Source organism: Convolutriloba macropyga, chromosome 11 (assembly GCF_964194025.1).
Source record: "Convolutriloba macropyga chromosome 11, txConMacr16.3, whole genome shotgun sequence".
Taxonomy (NCBI): Eukaryota; Metazoa; Xenacoelomorpha; order Acoela; family Convolutidae; genus Convolutriloba; species Convolutriloba macropyga.
Window position 1 is genome coordinate 41,397,223 of NC_134478.1, and position 21,957 is coordinate 41,419,179.

Genomic DNA, 21,957 nt, shown 5'->3' on the forward strand with positions numbered 1-21,957 from the left:
GTTGTTTTTAAAGTCAATGACTATTTGTAATATCTTTTAGATGAGTTATGAATGCCAAAAATCCCTTCTTTTTGTTTTACCACCGAGGCATAATTTAGCGTATTTATTAGCTCTCGTTGAACGCTATTGAATTTAATGGCGTTGATACTACGGTTCTTCTCAAAAAAATTCCTTGTTTTAATGTGTTTGTTCATGTTTGTTGATTTATTGTAGTCAAATTGTTAATACGAAGAATTCCATTTCTGTTAGAAATTGGAAAAGTTTGAACTGAAAAGTTCATTTTTTAATGGCTTCGACACTCTCCTCGCTCAACTTTTTTTGAATTTGCTGTATTAGCCTGTTTTTTTTTTAATATTTTTAGGCAGCCGTTAAAATGCTGACCGGTCTCATAAGCTTGTAAGTGAGGATTGATTGAATTTTTTTACCCGAAGAAGACAATTTATAGCGGTTAGTCTTCAAGTTTATAAAATTATACATTTTTGAGATTTTAAGGAATTTTCAATTTTTTCAGTTTTTTGTTGTTTCCGTTAACTTGTAAGGTATTTTCATCATTGAGAGGTCCCATGTATTTTAAAATCTAACATTTTTTCTGGTATTATGACGTAACTAATTTTTTGTATGTTGGACAATGTGTTTTCATAAAAAGTTATGTGAGTGCTGTATTTGTGTTTCTTTTTCTCTTCCTTTAGCACAATCGCGTAATAACAGTTCCTATTGATTTTCAAATATGGCCCAATTGAACTTATTTATTCGTTCAGTTTGGATTTAGCTGAATTAGTATAATTAGAAATTGAAATAAAAATACATAATATTCAGATAATAGCTAAGGATTTTAATGGCATCACTAATTTGTGTTTTCGCAATGTTTGTAATTTTTCTGCATCTATAGTCGGTTCCTATGGCTTAGTCTGACCAAAAACAGGTCTTATTGGTTTCATTATGACTCTTTAGTAAATTTATTGAGAATTAATTTGTTAAAAGCTAATGATTTTTAAGACTTGAAATTATTCGGTTTAAAAAATGATGATGGATTTTTGAATTTCGCCTCAATTTTTTTGTAGAATTGTTACCTAGTCTCAGTAAGGATAAATCCCGTCTGCTGTGTAGTTAGGAAAAACTAAATTCGTGTAGTTAGGGTTTTTTCTAATTGTAATCTGACGTTGTTACTAGTTGCTTTTAACAACGTTTAAAGTTTGTTAAAAGCTAATGATTTTTAAGACTTGAAATTATTCGGTTTAAAAAATGATGATTGATTTTTGAATTTCGCCTCATTTTTTTTGTCGAATTGTTACCTAGTCTCAGTAAGGATAAATCCCGTCTGCTGTGCAGTTAGGAAAAACTAAATTCGTGTAGTTAGGGTTTTTTCTAATTGTAATCTGACGTTGTTACTAGTTGCTTTTAAAATTAGATATTTAATTTTTGACGTGAAACTTTTGTTTTTGCTTTTTTTGTAGTTGTTGTTTTTTTTCTCGTTGTCTTTTCAATGCAGATCTCGTTGTAATGAGGCATGGCATTATTTATTTCTATTATTAGTTTGGTTGTGTAACTGTTTTTTTGAGCTCAAATATCTACTTTTGATTACCGCTTTGTCAAAAATGTAAGTCAAAAGACAGTTAATTCAAAAATGTAGATGAGCGCGGGTCGGAACATCATATGCGAACGCACATTGACGAGCCTCCTTGTTGTGATCAAAACTGGAATGAAATGTGACCAAAAATTCTTCTTCAATTTTCATACGTTTTATGGTCAGGTTTTTCTGCATTTGATGTTATCATTTAAGCTGATCAAATACAGACCTCAAGTTACTCATAATTTTACTTTTTTCTATTAGAGACATGCATTTTGAAAAGCTGCATTTATTATTAGCGGTATGAAAAACTTTCATGGTAAAGTTTTTGTATTCTGTTTATCAATGCAGAATTATTGTTAAAAGAATTAAGCCACGTATTATGGCGACTACAGGTTTCTAAATTAAGTGTTGGGGTTTGGCCTCAGTGGCCTCTGAAATGATTTTGAAATACTTCACCTTTTCAGGCATGGTGCTGCTAGTAACCAATCAATTCAATTTGTGACATCAACCAACCAGTTCATTTGTATATCGCAAAAGTAGCAAGTGTTATGTTCAAAATATGCTCAAACATGCGGACACACAGTGAAACAAACTTCTTTACGCTAGATAAAATTTCATTGGTTTCAATCCCATTTTTCTCGCAATTACGTTTTTTCGGTTTTATGAGAACTGTCCGAATTGAAATATATAATCGGATTTATATGAGGAAGCCAAATCATCACTTGCGTCGTTCCCATTACAACCTTCACAAAATTATGCTCCCCTAGTGAAAAAATGACATTCTAATGGGGGTATATGTTAGATGACCACTAAAATGGGCAGAGAGAGGGGTTTTTATAATAAGAAAGACCCCTTTTTTCGTACGAGACAGATTTTATCCTAAAGAGTCAAGCATACCTTCTTATTAATTGTCAGGCTCATATTTAATCGCATGCAAAACTCGAGTCCGCTGCGCTGATAAGACATTTTAAAACACAATAATAATTTGCTTTCCGGATTCGGGTGATATAAGAAATATAAGCCATATTTGAAGGGAAATTTTTAGCTACTGCCCGAAACAGAAACCCAGTTTAAATAACGGAAATGAAAAAAAATTTGTAAGCCCGATTTTACTTTGGAACTAACTGTGTTCAGGGATGCAACATGCTAACTTGAAATCAGTAAAAACGCGTACCTCGAAAGTAATATCCCGTGCTAGAAAATTGCGAGAGAGTAAACTGGTGTAAATTTTGCATAAGTTAAGCTCGACATAGTTTGACCGGAAGCTCTGCCTCTTCAAAGTATACTTTTCTAGATAAATGAAGCCTTGAGGAACAAGCAAGAACGTGAGAACGGTTTATAGGAGATGTCCAAGTTCAAAACTTTAAGACCAGTTGGTGTAAATGGGCATGCAAGAAGGAGGCTTGCAGGTAAGAGATGCTGGTTCGAATCCAGTACTGGTCCATTTTCACAGTAGTTGCACCTGCTTAGACCCCCTAACAGAATTTGTTGAGCGTAGTCTCAGTTTCTTGTCGCAAAATTAGAAATTGCCTGGTGATGAACGCTGGAAAAATCTGTGCTAGTGGCCACAAAGTTCAAAACCTTCCATTTGTAGCCCATGAAAATGGTTCGGAATTAAAGCACAAAAGTCTGGATATAGGAAATTCTAACGCACGATAATCTTTACATGAACGCCAAAAAATTTCGATTCTTGAACTCACTAAAACTGTTTGGAACGCACGAGTCACATAGGCACCTTTGAACGCACAAAAATTTTTGAAGGCTGAACAAAAGTTTGGATATAGGCAAGTTGCGTCTGGGATGGACTGGACAAGACATGCCGATTTTCGGTCTGGATCTTCAGCCTGTGAGCTCAAAACTAATAATTGGAAGAAGCGTTTATTTTACAATGGCTAGACAATATAAAATGGAGAAAGTTTATACAATTACAAAATATGACAGGAAAAAAATGACATATTATTTATTCAGTTAATTATCAATTCGTTAATTCAAATTCAATTATTGCAGGATATGTATAGAGTTAGGGGGTAAAATAATTAACTCACTCAGAAACAAAATTGCGACATTTTCAGAAGCATCACAAGTTTAAGGCAAAGAACGTGGCTAAATAAGGAAAAGAATAAGTCCAGAAATATACTCAAAAATAGAACCACTAGCCTTTTAAAGAACATTGCAACAAACTATCTATCTGTGCAAGTTGTTAATTGCGTGTAGCAATGGGTTTCGGAGTTTCTGCTCTTAATACGAAAAAGGAACTTTAATAGCATATTTAGGATCCAGGTAATGGATTCTTACTTCTTTTGTTTAATTCTTAAATTTTTGTTCATAATTGTTAGATAATTACGTTTTGAAATTGTTCGCGCTTTCATAAGTTCATTGGTTGGGCGTTTGTGTTAGTTCTAAGCTGTGTGAAATAGTTGGGGCCTCCAGTAAACTGTGATGAGGGGTTGCTGTTTGAAGGCGTTGTAGGCTTCTGAATATTGGGTTGAGATCTGGAAAACTGGGAGTGTTTTAGAGGCACCCGATTGTCTGAAGAAAAGCTAAAACACTTTCATGTTCTATAAACCGAAAACTTTTTATCGTTTTTGTGGTTTGTGTCCGTTTAGTCTTAAAGATCTAAAGATTTAGCCGTAAGTCTAACTTTCTAAACGAGAACTGCAGTTAACAACTTGGTCTTGCTCAACAGTTTAATACTCAACAATGTTGAAATTTTGTTTCAAAAGAATTGAACTCAAAATTGAGACAAAAGCTGCAAAGCTCAATGGCGAAACATATAGTCAAGATAAATCTGATTAATCTCAAGAACGCTTATAGAATAAGTTCCCAAGAAAATCGATTCCAGTGAAGAAGAAATTTTATTTCATGTGAGTTCAGAAGACAACATAAATTTACCCAAAAATTATTTTCCGGCAGTGGTACAGTTAAAGTAATTAGAAAATGGTTCACAAAAGGCCAGAGTACTTGAATACCACAGGAGGACTTGAATAAATTTTGTGTACTGACGGTTCAAGATGTCTACAAGGTGAGAAGAAAATCGATTGAAACTAAAGTCTTTACCAAACACAACACCCTGTTGAAAAACCCAAAAAAAAAACAAATCAATGAACGGAGGGTACTCAATTAGGCGACAAAATTCCACAGCCTATCCTTGAATGGACCACTAATTATAAGATCTGACCTACTGCAGAATCTCATCTATATCCCTCTACGATTAAGACTATGTCCCTCTTCGATTATCTATTCGTCGAATCGGCCGATATCGAGGAAGCATTGTTCCAGGTTGAATGACCTAACATATTTGCACACTTTGTTTTTAGAAAACCCCATTAAAGGCTGTAGTACATCGATGCAGCGCCATATTGTTGAGGCAAAGGACATGTCTACTAGTGCAAAACAAGCCCTTCAGCGAATGGTTTGTGAGAGCAGTAAGCAGTATCCGGACGCTTCAAAAATGGTTGATGAGATCTACCATATAGACGATTACTTAGATAAGGAGAAGTCCACCGGGAGGGCCCCCCATAGGTTGAAAGAATTCATGCAAATTCTTCATCTGGCTCAATCAAAGTTTACTGAATTTGTAAGCAATGCGCCAAATCTGGCTAACGAAATTGTTGATTCCCCTGAACGCATTGAACTGAAAGTCATCGTTTCGTCGAAAGACAAATTTTTGCATGCACTGGGTCTGAAAAGGAACCACAAAATCAAGACTGTATTCAAGTTTTGAGCAACTAGGTGTACTAGAGGTTCCAACACAAAAGTCTAAACCAAATTTTAATACTGAGTCTCACGTCGAGTTTTTGATCCTATAGCACTTTTTACTGTTGATGCTCGTTCATTTTTGAAGTACAGTTTGGATCTCAAAAGACATAGTTGCGATGAAGAATTTCCTAACGACACCGTTGATAGTTTGTTGTACGGTATGTTGAACTATCGTAGTTAGCGATAATCAGTGCGCCAAGAAACAACTTTTCAGCAATAGCCCTCATGACTTATTGAGCACTGTCTTCTTTTAGAACTGAGGTAAGTTTGGTTCTTGCGCAAGGCACTTATTGGATCTTTAAAGATGCTGACTATTCCAACGTTCGAGTTGAAAGCTACTTGCCTCATCACTTGCTTGAAAAAACAATTTTTGTTTCCAAATGAGAGTATCTGTGGATAAAATTGTAATGTTGAAGGATAGCCTTATCCTTTTTACAAACCTTGTAAGTGGTATCTTACTAAACATTATCTACGAAGAGAAGGAAAATAAGCTCATAATTGACAACAAAACCCCATTAATCGAGTTTTCATTCTTTTTTGCCATTATCAATTAGTTCTGCGTGTTATTGCACAAACGTACCTCACAAACGAATCATTTGAGATAAAAGCATTTAATTGTCGTCTCCACTATGGTCTTCAGGGCAGACATTTAGCAGTGAGAAAAATGATTTCCTTGAAAAAAGCCAGTAAGCAGGAGTGGCCGTAGTGCCCTGTTGTTCTAACCATCTATCGGACCTGCTTGTCTCATCCTTTTATCTAAACGGACTAAGCGGCCAGCTGGAGTTTATTTTGATAAGAAACATCCAATTCCTTTAAATTCGCATCCATATTGTTTTCTTTCTTGTGGCGAACTCAATTGAACAAGCATCCTCAGGGCTTTGATTACTTTGGTTTCAAATTGGAGGAACGTTATATCCTTCTTAAATTAAATTCTTTTCTACTTTCAAACAATTCAATTTGTGTCACATGCTGAAATTTCAGCGCGGCAATTATTGTTTTAAACCAATCAAGGCCAACCTAGCAGAGGCGATGCTCGCGTATCAGTCACCTCTAAGTTATTCAGAAACACCGCGAGTCATTATTTTGGCCCATTTTTTTGACCACCAAATTTTGTCTGATTGAGTAACAACGAAACGAACGTGAGTTAAAACTTTTTAGTGCCGAATATTGGGACTTAGGTGCCAAAACATGCTATTAATTGTGGCTTGGTAAACAAAAAATTGACCCGAACTCTGTCATAGGTTTTGCTGTCGACCTGAAACATCATACTTGGTACGCTCTCGCACAGTCCTATGCCAGTGCAATTGTATCGATTTGGCTCAGGGAGTTTGTTTCTGCTTCATAGCATAAATCTAAGCGGTGACTTAGTTTGGATAGTCAAAGAGAGCAAGCCCAGGGGCTACAATCTCACTGGTTGAACTGAAAAACTACGGAACGGTTTCGAGTACAACTTAAACTCCTTAGATTCTAGCACTTCGAGATGATTGATCGTCCATTGATCGTCCTAACGCTTTTTCTGTTAAGTAAATATCCTAGTCTGGCCCGGATGATGTTACCAAGGTAATAATGCGCAAAAATTACATCAAATTTAAAGAAAATTACTTTGTGACATATATGAAAAGTTTGCTTTCCGTTCGAAATGATTTTTATGTTTTGTTTCCAATAAATAGGAGAACCAATTTTGCACCAAATATAATATCAAATATGGATGGAAATAATCTTTTCCCCTATTCCCCCTAACGTTATGATATACAGCGAGTATCTATCAAAAAGAACTCGATCAGAGTGTTTTCAGTTATAGGTTTGAATGACCTTTGGAGTCTTAATAGCTTTCTAAAAAACATTATGATCAACACTCCAATTTAAATTTAAATTAATCAGCATCAAAATTTATACACTTATATAAAGTTGGACTTGTAGCATTTAACCACAGGGTAAGTTCAATTGATCTTTTCAAAAACTTTTCAAAAACAAAAACAGGAAATTGAGGAGAATACCAATTACAAGACCATTACTATCAAGTCGAAAACGAGTGAAGATCTTGATCTTGTTTTAATACGCTAAAAGCTCTTTTCCTTTTTATATGGTGTCGTTTAACCAAATGATGAATGTTTTTGAAAAGAGGTGCTGGACAATCGCTGGTTAGGTTGCTAAATGTATTTAATTTTAATGGAAGCACTTCTAAGATGAGTAGGTTATTAATTTTATAAGGAAAAAAACCCCAAACCACCATCGTTTTTTAATCACGGGTGTCTATGTTTTTGGACGTGTTTTCTATTATACTGTGCAAAGCTGGCGTATCATTTTGCTTTTACGGCAGTATAATGATGATGGGTAGCAATGCGGCAGGTGATTTTCAGGCCTGGCTGGAATATTACGCTGGGCAAAGTTCTGCTTGTTAATTGTTGCTCCAGTGATTCGTGGTTGACCAATAGTAATGATCCGCAGACTACTACTACTGCTTGACAGCTGCAGTTTGTGTTCTGGCCTAATAAGGAAAACTAGGCTAGATAATCCTGCTGGTGGTTGTTTGCTTATGCTATGGTTGCTTTGGTTAGCCGGAAATGCCATTCATTGTTGGTTGCTGGTTGCTGTTACTGATACTGCCTCTGGGCCACAAGATTTGGACTGCTCTAAACCTATTTCAAATGGCTGCTGCTTGGATACCGAGTGATCAAGGTCAACGTTACAGGGAAAAACTAAATTGATAAATTGCTGTTCTGGTTTGAGTTCTGGTTCGCTCATAAAAGTTGATTGACAATGCTACTACAAGTTGGGTTCCGATGCCAGTGTTCCAATAGGCTGATTATAGGAGGTTGGGAAAAGCTCTGAATAATGATCAGGTGTTGGGTTGGAACCAAAAATGTGTCTGAGAAAGCTATTCTTGTTGATTTGCCAGGGGTGTTCGTGTTCCAGGTTGGCGATGAAAACCAGTCAGGGTAAAATTAGTGCTCAGTGGTTGAAACTTCTGAAGCTAGGCTGGAAGATGTTGATGCAAGACTTTTTTGACTAATAAGAAATTAATTGCATGTTTCTTTTCTACATTGCTGTTATCTGCAAAATACCACGGACTTTTGCATAATCTGCTCTTTGACTTCGTTTAGCAAAAAAAGTTTGAAATTGCACTGCTGAACGGTTAGGGCTGGTCTCCACAAAAAAAGAATGATTGTTAGCCGGCTGTTGTTGAGAGTTTGAGAACTCTCCTGTTGTGTAAAAGAAATGCTTTTGAAACGACTTTTGAACAAACATAGCCGGCAGATTGCCAAAAAATAGCCGCGATAGACGCTTGTGGCATTTCATGGAATTGAAACAGCTAAAGAAATAAGATAGACAGACCGACCACCAGTCCTTTAATAGACCACTGAAAATTTTGGGCTAGAATCGGACTGTCAGTTTTATGACACATACGATCTATAAGGAAAAAACCCTAACAGAGTTTTTTCAAAATTGATATTCAAAATCAAAAACTCAAGACTAATACTCAAGAATTTGGGCATTTAAGTTTGGCACTATTTAGATGCACACTATAGATCTTTAACTAGTAAATGTTCATAAAATTTGAAGTTCCATAAGTGAGCTCTGAAGTGATTTTTTGAATAAGGTAAGTCACGCAATTGACCTAAAAGCTGAAATGACGTCACGCACACAAATTTTAACTGCAAAGCTATAGAAGTCACTGAAGTGATTGAAAAAGTCAATTCCAAGAAGTCAGGTCGTAGAATCATCGATGGAGACGACGAATTAAAAACATAGCAGGACAAGTCCTGAAAAACAATTCAAAGAATTGAATGAAAAACTTAGAAGTACTCAAGCTGACCAGCAGATTACGTGAACAATGCTAGTGAAAACAGAAACAAAATCATCTCCAAAAAACTGAAAATTTAAAACAATAAAAAAACTATACAAAAATATACTCATTGCTAAAACTCTAGAAGCTTTTACCCCTTAGGCAAAATTTGATCTCTTTAATTATACGTATTTCAAAATATGTTCAAAACCAATTTTTGTTTCTGAAATCGGTCCGGTATTATATCTGCAATAACTGAAAGACATTCATCGGCACTTGAAGATCGATTAACTCGAAAATGACCGCAAAATTAAAAAAAGGGAATCATTTGCAAAGTTTAAGGAAATGTTGCGGAAAATCGTGATATTAAAATCTTCAGAATCGTTTTTGTGTCTCCAGAGGATATTATACGCCATCCAGTAACCGAATTTCAAGCCTTCAAAAATTCATGGGCTCAAAGACCGATAGGCAATAAATTTTGGAAATAATTTCAAATTTCAAAAAAAAATTCTTTCAGATAAAATGTAGAAAACCATTCACTTGCCCCTAGCAACTATTTAATAACATGCTATCAAACCTTGGATGAGGTTAGCTGGCTACTGAGGTGAGAAAAACTGACCAGAAGACAAATGTTTTGGAAAAACTTAAAATTGCAATTTTTATCAAGAAGTTTATAACATTCGAAAGGTTAAATTGTTGAAAACAAATCCATTGAAACTAACAACCATGCAGTAACTTTCATCAGACCGTGGTATAAATTTTTGGTACTTGAGAATGGACAAATACGAAAAACTGACAAAAACTTTCGAAAAACTTGAAAAAAATTGCAATTTTTATCAAAAATGCTAAAATTTGAGACATTAAAATGTTGAAAACCAATCCGTTGTTACTAGAAACTATGCAGTGCCCTATTATCAAACCCTAAAGGAGATTCCTTGGCCCCTGAAGCTGGAAAAAGTAGAAAATAACAAAAATTTGCAAAAATTTGTATCATTTTGCGTGTTTGTGTTTGTAGTACCAAAACATATAGCTCCTAAAATAGTAATAAAAAGTAAATTTGTCTCAAGCAAGACCTTCGTCAACTTTTAAAAACTTCAACCTAAGACTAATCAAACAAAACCCTCAAAAATTCCCAAAAAAACATGAAAAATGGCAGCATTTTGAGCCCAAAAACTCATAAAACGACCTTTTAACCTTCAGTTAAGGCCATCCCAGCAGCTGCACCACTCTAAGCACTTGAAGGACTACTAAAGCCCACTTTGGGCCTCTGATGAAACCTAATGCCTGCTGGGCTTTACCTGTTTATCCCATTTTGGAAGATCAAAGTCATTAAAAAATGTGTGAACACATCTTAAAAAAAAAACACAGCGCCCCAATACAATTCAAACTCTTTGAATTGTTAAAACCTCGATGTCCCCAATAATAGGCGCTATCGCTTCGCGGCTATTAATAAAATATTTTTTGTTCTGGAACATCGCCTGAGTCATGTGTCTAATTGGCAGCGCTCCCAACAATGTCTGGTATCATATCCAATGCGGGAGCAATTCTTCTCGTTTCAAATGTACAATTCTGCCAAGTGGCTATTGTTTTTGTTTGTGTGTGTAGTAGGATTTGTTCTGTGGATTTTGGGCACTGTTGGTTTGTACTACGTTTTATTCAGCAGTCGTGACATTTAAATAAATCTTTTTCTTGCTCTCAAATTTTGGTTTAGCGCTTTGAGCTCTTAAGTTTTGGCCATGATAATTTGCTCGATTGTGATAGTTTCGTATCAAAAAATCCCACGGGCCGCTAGGGCATGGTCATGACCTGCGATGCATGGCCAAACGCGCTAAATGTGGAGCTCGTTAATAGTCAAGTGGGGGTTTATTTCCGTGGGGGTTTATTTCCTACCCAAAATGAAGTGGGTTTTTTCCGAAACCGAAATAACACAAAATGGAAGAAAAAAATAGGAAAAATTTTCGGTCAGGACAAGATAATTCTTCTTTTTCCGATTCAATTGGCCTCATAAAAACTAACGCGTGATCAAAATTTCCGTGAAAGAATTTTGCCCAATCCATAAAAGGACTTTATCTGAGCTATCCAGGAAACGGGACAAGTAATTTGAGCCATCATAACTCCACTGAATTTTGTATCTCAAATTTGTCCCTTAACGTTGTCATATTAAGAGTCACACTTTCATTTCTGTTGAGCGCACATTTAAATGAAAAACTTGAACATTTAGCAATTTTGAACGCATTACTGACATAGTTTTTTTTCTGGAGTTCTTGAAAAGTTGGGCAAAAATCGTAAGACTTTCAGAAATTGGGACGTACCTTTGTTGGTCGTTGAAGTTCCCCCGACTTGCTGTTGTGAAGTTGTTATCATAGCCTCCTCTCTGCCACGAGGACGCACTGCTCCCGTTTCTAGAACCCCCCGCATGACTACCATGTGATGAAAATTGCCCTCCACTTATTTGGTGCTGGGCAGAAAGTAAAGCTTGTGAATTGGGCAATGGAGGGTGGGGAGGGGGTAAGAGATCGCTGTCGTCCGGCAACCTCGAGAAATCTTCTCCACTGAATGTGCGACTAGGGTTCGGTCTGATGTTTGAGTAATCGTTATTTGAGGAATTCATATCCGGTCTGGGTTCTCGAAGGAGAGTTTGCACGTTGTTAGGTTGACTTGTAGGTCTCTGCCACTGGGGCATTGGGTTGCTTGTGTTTGTCTAATCAAAATTATTAAACTAAGCAAAACATTTAAAACATTTCATATTAATTCGCGAAAGTGGCGATTCGGTTACGACAGCTTCTTTTTTTTTTTACCAAATCTAGATTTTGAAATGTTAACTTTGAAATGTTAATTTTGAAAAATGTTCATTTTGAAACTGTTAATTGTGAAAACCAAATCAGCAATAACCACGCAAGTATTAATAGAGCAAAAGTCTTCCACACTCGAAGTCAACCAAATGATTCATAGGAATACACAGCTTTGCAAAAAATAAAAAAAATAACAAAATATTAAAATATTTGCCAATAGTTGGCTACGAAACAAGCCCGATAAGCGCACTATGTGTGTAGCTACAAATCCAGATATAAATTGACCGTTTTTGGTCAAAACCCGAACAACTGTTATACAAAACAATGGAAAAACTAATTGTTTATACTAATTGAGACTTCATCATGCTGGTTTTTAAACTAATTAATAAATTTTCTACACATGGGAAGAATATCAAAAGCAACTTTTATTGAAATCGAGTACTTTTTCCCTCAACTAAAGATAATTTTTATTAAAAAAATGAGAAACTATGGATTGAAGCACTTCTGCTCATTATAGCACAAGACACAATTTCATGGACGATAAAATTGTAGACAATCAAAAATGCACACACAACACAAAATGATTTTTTTCAGCTATCATTTGAAGAACAAAATATTTCTTCAATTTTCCTGCAAAAAGCACAAACCAAAATTATTTTGGTATGGTCAAAGAATACTTCAAACTTTCTGGTAAGAAAATTTGTAAGATCTTTCAAGATAAACCGTGAAAAACTCCCACAAAATATGTCTCTAAAATTGTGCGATTGACAAGATACTTAATTTTCACTTAAAAAAGTTGTGGCTTTAATACAATTGTTGCTTCTTAAATTACAATTGACGATCAGAAAGTTTTGATAAAATTTTATCAGAACTTTTTTATACATGCTGATGGAAAGCATTAGAGCATCCTTCTCAACAATTTGAGACTTATCTATTATTTTCTGCCAAAGAAATTTGAAGTAATAACTGGCATTACATCTTTAATGTCTGCAATATATTTAATTGGTGGGAACCGGAATCAAGATTCTGCGATGTTTGGTATCAATAGTGCGGTCCCGTCAGAGGCAAAAATTATCCAATAGAGTTTCGTTTTGGCCAAAGAAGGGTTGATACATTTTATTTCTTGTAAAGACTAATATGTTTTTAATCCAGTAAAACAAAACCAGTGAAGTGATATAAAATCAAGCTAAATTTGAAAAGAAAAACATAATTGAAAATTGCCTATTTATTGCATGTTCTGACGTGAGCAGAAGTCAGTGCCAATGTTGACATTGAAAAATTCATTCACAATTGTGCTGATATTCTTTTCCTGAAAACGAAACAGTTACCTTATAAGACTACTTGATCACTCTTGAAAAATTACACTCTTAGGAAAAATATTGCAAGATAACTGTCATTTTCCAGAATCCTGCAAAAAGTGCAAAATAATTGTCTCAAACAAAGTATTGTAAGATAGCCTTCATAGGCAAGAATCCAATAAACATAACCGACTAACATCGGGCGAATTGCTCTCAAACAACCGGCGAGAGGAGGTTGGTTTTGTCAGTAGCTAGCAACGTTTTAGCGAGGCTACCTTTAGTAAGTACCTTTGTAAGTAAATAAATCGAATAAAAAATTGATGCTTTAAAAATCTACAAAAAATTGCACAAAATTTAATAGAAAAGCATCCAGACTTCGCCGTGAATTTTTTCAAAGCTATTTTTTGTTTTTGGAGTTATATCAAGTAACAAATCTGCAAGACTTGAAAAACTTCGTTCGCCAGTAATAGTTAAACTCAGAAAACGACAAAAATTTTCGGAAATTTTAAAAACAACCGCAAATTTTAAAATTATCTTGATAAAATTTAAGAAATTAAAATCTTCAAAACCATTTCACGGTCTCAAGAGACTACTATCCACTATCCCTATTTCAAGCTTTAAATACTTTCACTGGCTCATAAAGTTCCATAAACTTTCTCAAGCTTATTAAAAAATGCTCAATAAGGAGTCATTAAAATATTGTTAACCGTTTCATTAACTCTACAAACTATGCAGCAGTTTGTTATCAAACCTTGGAGGAGGTCCCAAGGACACTGGTGCCGGAAAAAATGATAAAAAATTCAAAAAGATTCAAAAAACTCGAAAAAATTGCAAATATTTTTTTAATCATTGCTGAAATTAAAACCTTGAAAAACATTCCAATTCAACTAGAAGCTATGCAATAACCTATAAAAAACCCTAAAGGAGATTCCTCGGCTTTTGTAGCTTGAGAAAATAAAACCGACAAAAATTTTCAAAAAACTGGAAAAAATGCAAGTTTTATGCAAAAAATTGCTAAAATTTGTCACATTAAAAAGTTGAAAGCTATTCCATAGCGAAAAAAATCAGTAACTTATTATCAAAATCTTAGGGACGTTTTCTGGCCCCTGCGGTGGGAACAAAGAAAAATAAATGTCAAAAAAATTGAAAAATTTGCACGTTTTGTCAAAAAAAAGCTAAAATTCGTGATGTTAAATTGTTGAAACTATTCCACTACCACTAAAAACTATGCAGTAACCTTTTTAAAAACCCTGGAGAAAGGTTTTTGACACCTAAGATTGAATAATGACAAAGTTGGGGGCAACAGCGCGGTGGGGGCAATAGTGGGGGTGGGTCAACTGTGGGGTTGTCTTCAACCTTTAAGAACCGCCCTTCGCATCATAAATATAAGTCTCCAAAAAAGTTCGAGCTGAAACAGAGCTGAAAGGCTCTAAGACCACTTATTCCCCGCAGGGCGCTACTTGTTCATTCAGTTTTTGAGGACGAAAAGTCAGAAGCGCCAGACGAAAAATCGGTCAAGCGAAAAATTGCACAAAAAAAGACCGACAGGTCTGATATAATTGCTACAAACTTCGTTTGAGAGCAATTAAAATTATTGTAAGATAACGATTTTAAGCAAGATCTTGCAAAAAAATGTCACAGGTATGAATTTTTCTTTATATTGCAGCAAATTAGTTTTGAACAAGATCTCGCAAGATAATCGTCAAAAACAAGAGTCTTGCCAGATCTTGCATCATAACCAAGGCGAAGTTAAATAATTATACGTTTACTCTAAATCATATTCCATTATGTTTGTTCTTAGAAAAATTGATATAATTTGTGTGGATGAAAAGAATATGAACAGCAACCATTATTGCAATCGGACCAATTTTTTTTAACGATTCATAATTTTGAGTGATGATAAATTAGAAGATTAGAATCCGATAAAATATTTATTATTTAAAAAATTGTGAACACTGTGGACTGAAACACTTCTTCTAATTTTAGGTCTCTGAACAAACTCAGGCCCAAAAAAAATTGTCGGTAATCCAAGAAAAACTGTGGGCAAAAAAACACAAAAAGGTTTTTTTCGGCAGTTAAACTTTTCCAAATTGCAAAGAAAAAACACCGCCAAACAATAACATAAAAACATTCCATTAATTCCGTTATTAATTTGCCTTCTTCAACAAATTTAGAAGCTTAAAAATTATAAGAAAAAGCTCAAATAAAAACTGTTTTGCAGATCACCAAAATTTGTGATAATTTGGTTTTTGTTGAATCATTTCAGTAAACTGTTGAAGAAATCAAATATCTTTTTCTTCATTTTTTCCTGCAAAAAGAAGTGACCATAAACCTTTTTGCGTTATAAAAGACAACTTCAAACGTTCTGGCAAGAAAATTGGTAAGATCTCTCATGATAAACGTTGAAAACGCAAATCCTCTATATTTCACAAGATGAAGGTTACCATTCGAATATTTACCTATGTTTTAAATTATAGTGCTAAAAACTGGGTATTTCTCCACTTTAGCCTATGGAAGATTATGGTTCGCCTAAAAAATTGTGTGGAGAGAATTGTAGCGTAAGACAATTGTAGCTTTTTGAAGTATAATTGTTTATCGGAAATTTTCGATGAAAACTATTTTTTTTGTTATTTTTATCCTGATGGATAGTTTTTCCTTTTCGAAGCCGAAAAACAGGTATGTACAATTGCAAGCTTTAACAAGATTAGGTTCTTAAGCAAGATCTTGCAAGATAACCGTCATAGGCAAGAATATCGGAGATCACAGTCAGAGTTGAACTAAAGGAACTGTTTTTTTTCCCAAGTATCATCTATAACTGACCTTTTATGCGCCTTTATAAAACCATGTTTATCGTATACCGAATATTGTGAATATATACCGCATGAATTGAATATCTTGTGTTACCCAAATTGTTATAAGTTCCAAAATGCGCATTAATTTAGTGTCAAAGGCTAAAGAAAGCAAGCTGTGTTAGCAGAGGATTAAACAGATCCAAAAAAGCTGAATCATTATTACTCACCTTGTAGTTAATTTGCATGGGTGTTGACCTTGTAGAAATGACGTCATCAATGTTGTTAAGGTTCATGTGGCTGTGTCGCATCTGCACCCGCAAAACAAACAAACAAATACAAAAGTAAACAAGCAGGTAGTTAGAGCACAATCATGATCTACAGTCGTGACTTTTTGTCAAAGATAAGTACAGAGAAGGGTTGGCTAAAAATTCAATTTTGCAAGATCTTGCAAGATTAGCATCTGCCCTGCAAGATTCTTGAAAGATTAATAACAACATCTTGCAAGGCTGTTACAAAATTAACATAACAAGCATCCAAAAGGTACCAAAAACGCTAAAAAAGTCTGTTGAAATCCGATGGAAGTAAAAAAAAAAATCAATGACATCACACTATAGTTGAAATTAAGGCTATTATTACCAAAAAACTTATTACTTTTTTCAGTTATTCCCCAAATAACCATGTGTATCAGTCCGTTTCATCACATAAAAAGGAATCTTTGCTTTTTTTGAAATTGTTTCTGGTAGATAAAATTAAATTGCAAAGAAGGGAAAATATGTTTTACAGTTATAAAATATAATGCGAAATAACGTTAATTAACCAGTAAAGTTTTTTTTTAAAAAATAGTTTTTCTTCTATTTGATATGAGCTTCGTTTTTCAATTTTTGGGCACTTTCTTGAGGTTTTTGGCCATTGTTTTTTGAGTTAATCCATTTATATCAAAAGGAATGTTGAGAGACACAAGTTTGTCACAAAGAGCATAATTAATTTCTCTGATTTAGAAGCAATCAACTGAAAAAAAAACACTGAATCCAAAGTAGAAACTTTGAAGACAGAGAAAAACATATAATTAGCCGTTCGTATCAGCCACCCTATCACTGAGGGGTTTTAATGAGAAAATAATGATTAAATGATTTGATTCTAAGAAGTATAAACGAATAAAATAGACAAAATTAACTGGTAAAAGCTACGGATCTATTGAATCGGGAGCGAAAATAAGTAATCCAAATGTTTTCCAATTAAATCATTTTTTGACTCGATTACTGAGCAACGTCTTGAATTGATAAACTATTTATAGAGATGTTTGTATCTAAACTAAAATTATAGGAACGCATGACGTTAACTTTTGCATAACCTATGGGATTCAAGGTTTTGCTTCAAATTATTCGTTCAATTCAAAGAAACTTTGATGAGATTGAAGTTTTTACATTACCTTGTTACAAGGCCTCATATTACTCTGACTGAAACCTAGATATCCGAAAAAAGGATCATTACAGCTGACAGGTTACTCCAAGTTGATAAATTGTGATAGAGAGAGTACAGGTGGTGGTGTGGGATTTTTTGTTAGTGATGAACTCGGGAGAAATAATACAAAAGACAACAAAATAACACAAACAACTCCTCGCTGTAGAAATAGAAACAGGCGAAAGCAAGTGCTTAGTATCTGTTTTATACAACGCCCCAAATTACTCATTTGAAATTTTTACAGATGATCCGCTTGAACACTTCGAGAATACAAAAAGCGATGTCAATACACGTATTCTGTGCGGTGATCTCAACACAGATATTTAAAAATTTGAATAAAAATATTACAAAACTAATAGAATTTCTCAAGTTATTTGGTTATGATTTTAAAACAGCTGTGAGTTTACACGAGAAACTGAAAATAGCCAAAATGCAATTGACCGTTTTTGCTGATCACAATTGCAGGTTCTATGTAGAGAAAACAAAAAATTCAGATCATTATTTGATCTTTCCTGAACTAGACATTACAACAAAAACTAATGTTCCAGTGTACAAAATTGATCAAACAACTACATAAAGTTAAAGATGAGAACTTATGTCTTGATATTAACTTTTGGCTCTACAAAAAAATTTCAGGAAAATAAAAACTTCATCAATACTTTAGAATTAAAAGATGTTTTTACTGTCATACAGGACATGATTGTAGAGGCCAGGAAAACATATATACCCAAAAAAACCATTTTCACCAGAAGTGACCATAAAAAAAGCTGCGTTAACAACAAAATTAAAAAATTGTCGCACAAACAACACAATTTATGGACTAAATATCTTGAAAGCAAACTTGAGGAAGACAAAATGAAGTACAGAGTAGTAAGTAACCGGCTAAAAGCACTCTGCAGGTTAACTAAAGCTGAACACTATTAAAAAAAGTCCCTTCTAAACACAGGTCCCAGACTTTATTCCATTTAGCTAAAGACATTAATAGCGACCAGATGGAAAACAGATGAAGTTTCCTATCTTGTGATCATCTAAATGATTTTTTTGTGAACATTGGTCATCAAATAGCAAATAAAGAGATTTGTCAAGACTAACTAAGACACCTGAAAACTGTCACAAGTACCTTATTTCTCCAAAAAAGCAAATAATTTTGAAGCATACAAGATAATCAATAGTCCATCGAACAAAAATTCGGAGGAGTTCTACGGGTTAAGCAGTCTATTACTAAAAGTTGTAAATCCATTGGTTATTGATTTGCTTGCTGATCAGTTCAATAGGTGTATGTATGAAAACGAATTCTCCGAAGTTTTGAAGTTCGCTAAGGTTTTGCCGCTTCACAAGAGCTGTGAACGAAACGACGCTGGTATATTTCGACCAATCTTCTTACTACCAAATATTTGTAAAGTTTTTTCAAACGAATTGAAGAGTTCCCCATTGTCAACAAGGTTTTATCGCCCGACCAGTATAGGGTTAGAAGCAAACGTAGTACCAGTGATGCGGTAGCAGAGGTTATTGAGTTTTTAAGGGCAAATAAAAATCTTAGAACACCATCTAGCAGCACCTTCATTAATTTAACAAAAACTTGACATAGAAGACCACATTATTTTGTTTAAAAAATGTTATGCAAACGATCTCGCAGGGAAAATTTTTAGTATTTTACAATCTTTCCTTGCTAATCGATCGCAATATGTAAAAATTAGGAATCAGGCGTCATGTAAAAAAGCAATAAGCATCGGTGTGCCTCAGGGTTCAGTCCTGGGTGCCTTAATATTTCTGCTACACATAAATGATCTACCTGCAGTTTGCCAGCATCCAAAAGTAACTATGTTTGCAGATGATACAAATGTTTATGGAACTGCTCATGATCTAAACATTCTCAGCAAAGAGATGACAAATATAGTGAATTGAATGTCTGCTGACAAATTGGCTGTTAATTTTGAGAAAACAATTTTTTTTGTTTTTAACAAAAACGAAGAATCAAACTCAAACAATTTAAATATTGGTCCAAAAACGATTGAGAGCAAAGACACGGCTAATTTTTAGAAATACACATTGACAAAGAAATTAATTTCAGGAAACACTTTACAATGGTTGAATCAAAACTTCAACAATTAACGTCAAGTTTAATTCAATTGAAACGTTTTTTCAGGCAGAGAACTATGGTAAAATTTTATAAAGCTTATGTGAGTGTTTCCATTATTTCATTTTGGAGCTCTTATTTGTGGGTGCGCAAATAAAGCAGATCTTAAGGACACAAGAGTGGTCACAAAACAAAATCATGAGAATTATATTTTCTTTGAGAAAAAATCTGAAAGCTTGAGAGATTTGAAAAGTAGGGAGAAACTTTATTCGATTTTTGAAATACATAATTATGAGCTGATCAAAATAATAACCAGATTGTGATACAGGACCACATTAACAAAGTTTTCAAAAATATGATAACCGAAGGTGAAATTGTCAGAAGTATGGGTGTTCACGGACGAAAAAACCTTTGAAAAGAATAAAAAGGAGTACTACTGAGAGTAATGAGCTAATAGTAACAAGGGTGAGAAAATTTTGTAACAAAATTCCTCAAATTGATGAAAGTCTAATCAAATCAATAATGTCTCTTGAAAACAATCAGATAGAAAAACTAGTACATGAATTTAAGGACAACTACACTCTAGATGGCAGTGAGATGATAAAAGCTTTTTTGGAGTTAATGGTTTTCTCATGGTCTTTTTTCAAAATATACTTTTCTATATTACTAACAATTACTAACTTGATGTTCTTGGAAAAAAGCCATTTTTATGGTGAGGTTGTCGATGATAGAACAAAAACTGCTAAAGCTCAAATTTGTCCTGAAGAGACATGACTCTGACAGCTCCATTGACCTATTTAACGTTCTCCTCAAATACATATAACTTCTTGATTGTGAATTAATTGTGTGATCATTGAGTGAATCAATCGATGTGTATTTGGAAAAAACCATTATTATTTTAATTTGCAATATAAGACTTCCGCTAGTTTTGGATTGAAATAGACATTTTGCGGATTAGTTCAATTGATATCATGGCTCGAAAAGTTTTTGCCATCGGAACTAGATCTTGACTTATTAGTAGCAAAATGCGAAAAGCATTTTCGAGGCCAATAGAGATTGTTCCCGCCCAAAACGGATCCGAAAATTGTTTATTTTGATGCTGGTCTCAATTAGTTACGATAACATTGATTGATACTGACAATCCTTGGATAATAGTGACGACGAAATTTCGTCACCCTTTTCATTGTTGTTAAGCACTAGTAGCACAATTTTGAAAAGTGTTCTGCAGTTCTGCTTACATTGTATTCTTATTTTTTTTGTTCATCGGCTAATCTTAAAGATTTTCTGTAGTTATAATTGCGCGTTGTTTGATGTTGACGGTTTTTTTAAATAACTGATTATTTTCAAACTAATTTCAACAACAGGAGAGTGGGCACTGGCAAATGATAATTGTTCCGACCCCTTTTGAGGGGGGGGGGGGGGGGGCTATATACTCAAATGGGTTTTCTTGTTGAGTCATTTTTTACCGATCGATATATTCATCGTAGAGAGTTGTGAGTGGTATCATTAAAAAGCCCATTTTGCGTAGACTATGAAATTAAATTTTTTTTTGAATTTTGCTTTCTAGAAAGAGTTATCGAGTTTAAATTTTTGTGATTATTGAGATTGATTTGCGTTATTTTTATTCACATTTTCCGGACGTTTTGCCTAAAATTTTGCTAATATATGTTAAAATTGTTAACAAAAGTGTTGTTGATTCAATTTTCAAAAAAAAAAGTATTCTTGACTACTTTGATTGAATTTTTTTGCTAAAGTTTTGGCTAAATATTTCGAAATTCGGCCATTTTCATCAAAATTTGCACGAAAAAAGCTTCTTTAGTCCTTTTTGATAAAATATGGTGGAATTACACACCCAAAAACCATTAACACATTCTTCCAAAGGGAGTTAGTCCTACATCCACTTCCATTGAGAGTACTCGTTTTTTGTTAACTTTTCTCGATTATTATCAAAAACGCAGCACTTGTTTTTGATTTTTACACACAATTTAGGTATATCTACAACATAAGAAACATTCAACTGTTCTTAATGGACAAACAACAATATCAAGGCTATTTTTTCCAAACTTGGACTGTTACAATTCAAAAGAATTCCGATTGTAATCAGCCGTTCGTTTTTTAAAATAAATCCGATCTTTTTATGTTAATTAAAGAACAGATCAATTCAAATCAAAGCTCACTGGTGATAGGTTTAATTGGCTTCATAAGCAATTCCAAACTAATGTATCTAGTATTTTACTTGTGACCATTTTGACTTTTAAAACTATTTGATTTTTAAATAAACAATGGTTTTTTGAACTTTGCCACCATTTCTCTCTTAGTTTGGCCAACTTGTAGCGTAGTGTCAGCAAGGAAAGAAAGTCTCTTCGTTCCATTGAATTTAACGTGAGCCTTTTAGAGGTTTTGAGTTTTAATTTATGATTT

The 21,957-nt window shown here is 34.2% G+C and overlaps 1 protein-coding gene across 9 annotated transcripts in view; it reads right to left on the bottom strand.

The window, feature by feature from the left end:
* Nucleotides 1–3,432: 3,432 nt before the first annotated feature.
* The window catches only part of LOC142349449 (tight junction protein 1-like), a 158,630-nt gene continuing 140,105 nt past the window's right edge, over nucleotides 3,433–21,957 (bottom strand). For 7 of the 9 annotated variants that reach the window (XM_075401022.1, XM_075401017.1, XM_075401015.1 and 4 more), the window contains 3 exons: nucleotides 16,226–16,306; nucleotides 11,429–11,817; nucleotides 3,433–4,110 (listed from right to left, as the gene is read on the bottom strand). In XM_075401022.1, the coding sequence (XP_075257137.1) occupies nucleotides 3,936–4,110; nucleotides 11,429–11,817; nucleotides 16,226–16,306 (645 nt within the window). In that variant the 3' untranslated portion in view covers nucleotides 3,433–3,935. Of the gene's footprint in view, nucleotides 4,111–11,428; nucleotides 11,818–16,225; nucleotides 16,307–21,957 lie in introns of those variants that run through there. The other 2 variants (XM_075401019.1, XM_075401021.1) reach the window with 2 other exon arrangements.